We start from the raw sequence: 7,760 nt of genomic DNA on the forward strand, positions 1-7,760 counted from the left end.
CAAAAAACCAAAAAAACAACAGGCAGGCAAGAAGGGCAGAGCCACAATGGCTGCAGACACATATCAGATAGTGATCAAACAAAGCCCTTGTTCCAGCCAGAATCAATGGTCAAAGAAATTTCATCTGCTCAATGATTCTTAACCCTTTTTAGAGGTACCCATCCATAACTTTTTGGAATTTTGTCGCAGTCCATTTAAGGATAAATTAATTTCTTACAGTGTTTACCTGCATGCACCCTTAAAAGAATCTCAGAGGGTGCTAAGGGCACTCTGGAGAGCATGGTGGGGGCTGGTGCATGGTGACGGCATATGCTGCTTGGAGGCAGGGGTTGCAGATTGAGGAACCTGGGGTTAGGGCATTAGACACCTGAGGAAGGCAGCCATCCCTGAAGGAGGCAAAAGAGGTGACGGTGGCCACTGGTGCAGAGGCTGGTACCCAGTGAGGGTGGTGGGGACAGAACCCTGCTGTGCCCTGCTTTTTCCACTACTAGCTGCTTCCCTGACCCCATCTCTTCCTGAGAGGGTGAGCATGGCCCCTGCCACTGCTCCTCCAGGGACTTGAGTGCCCAAAGCTACCATTCCCAGTGGCCCCTTCCACTAGCTCCAGGTGCTTGGGAAGCATGGAGGAATGAGCCAAGATGAAAAAGTATAGCCTTCTGTCTGCCCACCCACTTGGAGCAGACTGTGTTGCTCAGAGCACAGAAGTGGTCAGTGCAGGGGCTGCCGTGGGGGCAGATGCTGTGCTTTTCAGTTCAGTTCATTCCTCTGCTCCTCCCATGTTCCTGGAGCTGCAGAAAAGCTAGGGCTGGCACAAGATGCCTGGCTTTGTAGGGGAGCCAGCACTTACCTCCTCTCACATCACAGAGGCTGGACATTGTGGCAACCTTTGATGGTTCACAGCACCCTGTTCAAGAATCACAGCTCCAGCTCCACTGATTCCCCCAAGTCTGGGGCTGGATTTGGGGTCACAGCTCTCTTCTTGAGTCTCTTCTGTACTATCACTGAAATCAGTTGGAGGCAAAAGTGTTCATCAACTCTGAAAAATCAGGTGACATTTATTCAGGGGCTCAAATATGGTCTTGGGTGCCCAGTCTCACATAACAAAGATTACAAAGATGTTGTCTGACCTTTATTTAAATAACTTACATCTGTATCATCAATAATAATGATCTAACTTTTACACTGGTCTTCATAAAAGAACAACAGACTGGAAAAGCTACACGCAAATACATGGCGGCAAGGAGGAGGTTAATAATGGCAACTGTTAAAATAGTACAGAGCAAATCTATACAAAAGTTTAGAAGCTGGTCAAATCATAATGACTTCTATACATCTATGTTCAGAGAATAAAGATTCAGAGGTTTTAAGTACAGAAGAGCCCTGTGGGATGATCTAGTTTGACCTGCTTCTCAGGTCATGCTCATCTTGCAATTGCTGGATCAGGAGCAATCAATTCAACACATTCTTTATTATATAACATGCCTATGTATTATTAACACAGAACAATGGAAATGTGTGCAAGCTCTGTCCAAAGGTGATAGAGAGGAAAGTTTTATTGACCAAATAAGCCCCTTTTGGGTTTTGAAAAGTTATTTCTTAACAAACCACATTTTGATTTTCTTTGGCTTGACCGTCATTGGACTGCAACACCTTCACCCCTGAAACAACATAATACACAGTAAGGTCAAGGCACATCACTGTAATGACACAGTAAGGTTGTTGGGGGGTGGGGTGAGGGAGGGGAAGTGAAGTGGTTTGGTTGCTGGTAAAAAAAACCTGACAATAAAGAACATTATGTGAAGAAGAGATGACATTTCTAAAATACTGAACATTTACCAAATGATTACATTTCTGTTTTAGAGTGGTCTCTCTTTTAATAATAAGTCAATACAGTAAAAGCCCTGTTATCCAGCATTTTACTAACCGGCATTTCTATTAACTGGAATTTCCGGCCATCTGGCTGGCCAGATGGAGGGGAGGGGAGCAGGGAAAGCTCGCACACAGTGACTGCTGCCACCACCCTGTGCTGCTGCCGCTCCTTGTGTGGCCACTGTCACCCCCCACCCTCTCTGTTCCGCATCTGGCCAGAAACTGCTGTGCCTCAGGTAACTGGCATTTTGAGATTACTGGCACACCCCATTCCCCACTCATGCCAGAAAACAGGTCATTGACTGTACATGGATGCTACTGCTATTGCTATTCATCCATAATTTACACCCAATGCCTACTTCTTTGCCCATATTAAATAAAATAAATAGAATAAAAACTTATTAAACAAAAAAATGGGTTTTGCTTTAGTGGGATTGCTCTACTGTGTACAAGACAGAAACGTCCAGTTTGGATAAGGAACTTATGCTAATCGGTAGAGGATAAACTATTAGGGACAGAAGTTGTACATAAACAGGTTTAAGCAATCAGAAATTGATTTAAACCTGTAACAGAACAGAAGTTTAGTGTGCATAAACTGGTTTCAAAATGACTGAAACTGGTTTAAGATAAACCTGGTTGAATGTAGTATCAGACTTAACTGATTTGGGCCAAACTGGTTTATGAAAATTCTGTCCCAGACCCCTTCCTGGTTCAAGTTAAATCACAGTCCAGCAGCATCTAGCATGCTTTCCCACCCTGGGCTGGGCTGTCTGCTCGAGCAGTGAGGGCTGGCTGACATGGGGCAGGGGGCAAGCTGAACTGGGGATGCAACCCAGTCTACAGTGGGAGTACTTCCCCCTCCCCCCCAGGCAAACCCCAGCTGGGGTCTGGGGCCAGGAAGGGGGCATTAAACACCCCTTCCCCCACTCAAACTTACTGCTGGCTACAACTGTGGACTACAAATCCCAGAGGCACCTGGAAGCAGGAAGAGGAAGTGATGAACAACTCTGCAGAGTTCTAGCACTGTAGTTCTGGCCTGCAAACCTCAGAGACCTCAGGGGCAGCAGAAAGAGGAAGTAAACACATAGCCAGAGAGTCATGCTCTACCTCCCCCTGGCTTCTGGCCTGAGCCACTACAGGCATGTGGCTGTATTCCCTGTCTGTTCCCTTCTGTTTCAATTTAATCTCTGCATCGTAGACTAACTTGCAAAGACTGAATCAATTCAGCCTCAGGCTTTTTGACTGTCTATACCTAGCCTTTGTGCTTCTGATGTCTGGTAAGGAACATTGTTGCTTTCTAGCATTTCTAAATGTGGGGAAGGGAAAGGGTCAGCATTAAAGCAAAATTTCTTTTATGTTGTGGTCATACTATACAAAGGGGTTGGCCTATTTAACACATCATCCTACATGACTAGTAATAAAAATCATACTGGTAGGAGGTACCCACTGAACACTGAGGTAACCTGAGCTAGCCCAAGTCCTGGATGCAGGCTCATCACAATAATGTGGAGTTCCATGTAAGCTAATTTACCCTGTTGCTCAGTTAAAACTACTTTACTTATTTTTATCTTAATTTGTGGTGGCACGTGGACAACCAAGTAATTGGAGCCCTTCTCTTATTATTTTAAAGGTTTTAGGAAACACTTTTCCAATGGGCAAAACAAACAAAAAAGACTGATATAAAAAGAAAATGCATTTAGGTTTTTTTTTTTCTATTACCAGTAACACTGATACCTTTGGTAGCCAACAATCTTATTTCCTCATTCCTGTAGTAGAACATTGGTTACTTTGTTAATTCCATTTTATGACAGTTTGTGAATTTCTGCCAGCAATTCAATAGCCTAAGGCTGCTGTTTCATAAACAGTAGTACTCTGGTTCAGGCTGGGTCAGACCCAAAGAAATTCCAGGTGCCAAATGAAGTTGTTTTAGTGTTGCTTTCCTTTAAATGCTGACCCAAACATTACAAGTTTAGTATTGGGTGCTGTGGTATGTTTCTATAAAAATTGATGTCTTGGTTGGGATGCCTCTCTAAACTCTGATGAATTCTCTCAACATCACTAATTTTCATTTAAGCCTGTCACTTTATACTAGACTGATCAATTCAGAATTTTCCATTTGTTTTACTGCAATTTACACATTCCAAGCCAAATTCAAAGGCTTTCACCAAAAGCTTTCACACAACTTACATGGTCTGCAGCTGGAACTGCGGCTGTGAAGGTGGCACCTGCTGCTGTTCCAAGATCTACTCTGTTGAGCAGCAAAGGCTTGTCCCTGGAGGGTCCTTATTGCCACTGTTCTGGGTTTGAGGCATGCAGTGCAGGAGCAAGTGACTGAAACTTAGTTTTCAGCAGCAGTTTTGAGAGTGCTGCACAGGCAGTATGGTCACATCCTCAGAGATCCTACAAAGGATCCTACAAGGAGACAAAGCTGGTGAAGCACCACTTTGCTGTGGCCATCTCAATGTTAGGACAAGTTAGACTGTCCAGACTCTCCCTTAGCCTCTCCTGGATCAAGAGAAGCAGGGAGCAGCAAAAGCTGAAAGGAGTTTCCTGATTTCTGTCCCAACCCTAGCACTGTCCTGAGGTTAAAAGTACAGAAGGACCTAGTGCTCAGTGTTACAGTGCCTAACTTTTAGATATTCTGTTTGGGAATCCAGAGCCAGGAACTTAGGCTCCCCATGTTGTGTGTCAGGAAAGTGAAGTTAGCCAGTAGGGTTTCCATAAATGCCAAAACCCTGCTTGGGATTCTCAGCCATGAACCGTCTACTGGGGCTTGGTCCCTAAACCAGGCCCTTCTCTCAAAAAAACAGACAGAAGAAGCCATTGTGCTTCTCTTGGCCTAATGTTTAGGGTACCCCACTGTGATGTGGGAGAGCAAAGTCAACTCATTTATCTGCCTTATAGGACTGAAACACCAATCTCCTGCAAGAATCTCCTATCCCCAAGAATATAATGTATTTGGGGGCAGGGCTTTCAGTATCTCTCATGGAAACTGTTCCAGTCTGTGTAAAATACCTGAACATTCAGTGGGCCAGAGAAAGAAAAAAACACATCAATAGACAAATGTTTAGGACAGTCACTTAAGAGAGGAGTTCCAGTTCCTGTTGCAGTGAATTTTTAATTTTTTTTAATTTAGGCCCAAGATTTCCACAGCTTTGTGCATTTACTTTAGTATTAGATAAAGAGGGCATTGCCACCCCTTTCACTGGCTGTCTATTGTGAGGTCAGATGCAGCAGGCATACTTTGAGAATAGGTATGAGCCCCTATCAGATATGAGCCCTCCAGGGAGATGAGTGCAGAAGTGACAAGTTTGTGAATCATGATGGAACTTCGGGAGTTGCTCAGAACCCTTTGTCTAGCTGGGTCTTAAAACCCCCCCACAACTTCTCTGGGTAACCTGATCCAATGCTTTACTACTCTCTTTGGGAGAAACTTCTTCTCAATATCTAAGTTAAACTTCCCTTGCTACAATTTGAGCCCGTTTTTCCTTGTTCTGTCATCCAGCACCACTGAGAGCAGTCTAGCTCATTTCCTTTGGAACCATCCTTCAGGTACTTGAAGGCTGCTATTAAATCCCCTCTCACTCTTTCATAGATTCATAGACACTAGGGCGGGAAGGGACCTCAAAAGATCATTGAGTCCAGCCCCCTGCCCCAGGGACAGGAAGTCAGCAGGGATCATAGGATCCCAGCAAGATAAACATCCAAATGTCTCTTAAAGCCATTCAAAGTAGGTGCTTGAATCACCTAAAGTGGCAGTCTATTCTAAACCTTGGGGGCTCGGACAGTAAAGAAGTTCTTTCTGATGTCCAGCCTGAAGAGTTTGTGACCATTTGACCTTGTCATCCCTTGGGGTGCTCTGGTAAACAAATGTTCCCCCAGATCCTGGTGAGCACCCCTGATAAACTTATAAGTGGCCACCAGATCACCCCTGAGCCTGCGCTTTTCCAGGTTAAAGAGTCCCATGGCTCTCAGCCTCTCAACATAAGGTCTGTTTTCCTGACCTCTGATCATGCGCGTGGCTCTCCTCTGGACTCTCTCAAGCTTTTCCACATCCTTTTTGAATTGTGAAGCCCCAAATTGGATGCAGTACTCCAGCTGCGGCCTCACCAAGGCCAAGTACAACAGGAGAATGATGTCCTGGGATTTGCTTGAGAAGCATCTATGGATGTAAGCCAGCATTTTGCTTGCTTTACTAGCCGCAGCATCACATTGAAGGCTCATGTTCATCTTGTGGTCAATCATAACCCCCAAGTCCCTTTTGTCCGTAGTGCTAACCAGTGTAGCATTGCCAAGCCTATAAGCATGCTGCAGGTTTTTCCTACCAAGGTGGAGAACTTTGTAGTTTTCAGCGTTAAACACCATCAGGTTCTCATCTGCCCATGTCCTGAGCCTGTCAAGGTCTGCCTAGATCAGCCTTTTGTCCTCCCGTGTGGATCCTTTACCCCAGAGTTTGGTGTCATCGGATCTTAGCCAGTCTGCTTCTGACACCAATATCTACATAGTTAAAGAATATGTTAAATAGTATACACCCTAAGACAGAGCCTTGAGGGACCCCACTGGTCACAGCGCACCATGACAATTGACTTCGTCAGCCACCACCCTCTGGGTCCTACCTACTCTTCTCTTCTCCAAATTAAATAAGTCCAGTTCTCTCAGCCTGTTCTCAGAAGCCAAGTGCCCCAGCCTCCTAACCATTTTCATTGCCCTCTGCTGGACTCTTTCCAATTTGTCCACATCCTTGTGGTAGTGGGGGCTTCAAAACTAGACACATGTTCAAATTAAAATAGCATACAAAACAGGCACAAAGATGTTCTACATTAAATGTTGCCATTAACATTGCAGGGGCAGGAAATTCAAACCCCGGGCTTTAAAAGACATGGGGTGACATAGTTCCCAGCACTCGGGAACCAGCAGCGGGAAGGAGAGGATCCAGGCACACGTGTCCCGCACGCACGTGTGCCCCCTTAACTAACTAACTTACTGACCCGAGGCGGAGGAGGAAGCAGCAGCAGCAGCAGAGGAAACAGCAGCGGGGGCAGCAACAGCTGATCCACCGAAGGTAAGAGGGGCGGAGGGACCTGGCACAGCTGAGCCAGATCCGGAGGGGAAGCCCCCCGGGTCTCATATAGCTGAGCCGGTAGGGAGCCGCGCTCCCGAGCCGCACAGCATGAACAGAGCGCACTGGCGTTTGCACAGGTGTTCGCGCCGGCGGGTGGGCAGGAAGGGTCAGGAGAGCGACTCCTGTACGGGTAGGGCGTAGACACCAGACAGATCTACAAACAGCAGCTTACAATGGTGTCAATGAGGAGTGCTGCTAGGGCCTCTGCCCAGGGGGCCAAGCATACCTGGGGCTGGTCTGAGGCCTCCACCCAGACCGAGCCCATGGGGGAGCTGATGTCCCCCTGCCTCCTGGCCTGCGGGGGATCCCCAGCAGGGCCGGGGGGGGCAGAGATTGGGAGCCCCCACACCTGTCCGGCAGGAGCCCATCTTAGGGCTCTGGAGGCACAGGTGAGGGAGCTCCGGGAGGAGGTTAGCAGGCTGAGGGGTATCAGGGAGGCAGAGGATGAAATTGATGGCTATTTCTTTTCCCTGCAGGACCAGGCACCTAAGGAAGAAGCAGCCCAGGGAATGCCTTCCACAGCAGAGTGGCAGACGGTCACATCCAGGACCGGAGCTGCTCGCAGCGAACAGGTACCAGTTCCTCCAGTCCAACTGGAGAACAGGTACGAGGCCCTGGCGACCCTGCAGGAGATGGAAGGGGAGGAGGACACCCTTGGACAGGAAGCATCACCACATTCTACACTCTCCGAACAGGTCAAGAGATCCAAGCGGACCCAGAGGAGGAAGCGACGAGTGCTCGTCATAGGCGACTCCATCCTGAGAGGTAC

The 7,760-nt window shown here is 47.1% G+C and overlaps 1 protein-coding gene across 1 annotated transcript in view; it reads right to left on the bottom strand.

Moving 5' to 3' along the window:
• Window positions 1-1,054: 1,054 nt before the first annotated feature.
• The window catches only part of DCUN1D5 (defective in cullin neddylation 1 domain containing 5), a 54,070-nt gene continuing 47,364 nt past the window's right edge, over window positions 1,055-7,760 (bottom strand). Inside the window, exon 7 of the mRNA XM_025198252.1 lies at window positions 1,055-1,658. Within this exon, the coding sequence (XP_025054037.1) occupies window positions 1,597-1,658 (62 nt within the window). The 3' untranslated portion in view covers window positions 1,055-1,596. The remainder of the gene's footprint in view (window positions 1,659-7,760) is intronic.

The sequence above is a fragment of the Alligator sinensis genome, unplaced genomic scaffold (genome assembly GCF_000455745.1).
Source record: "Alligator sinensis unplaced genomic scaffold, ASM45574v1 scaffold802_1, whole genome shotgun sequence".
NCBI lineage: Eukaryota > Metazoa > Chordata > Crocodylia > Alligatoridae > Alligator > Alligator sinensis.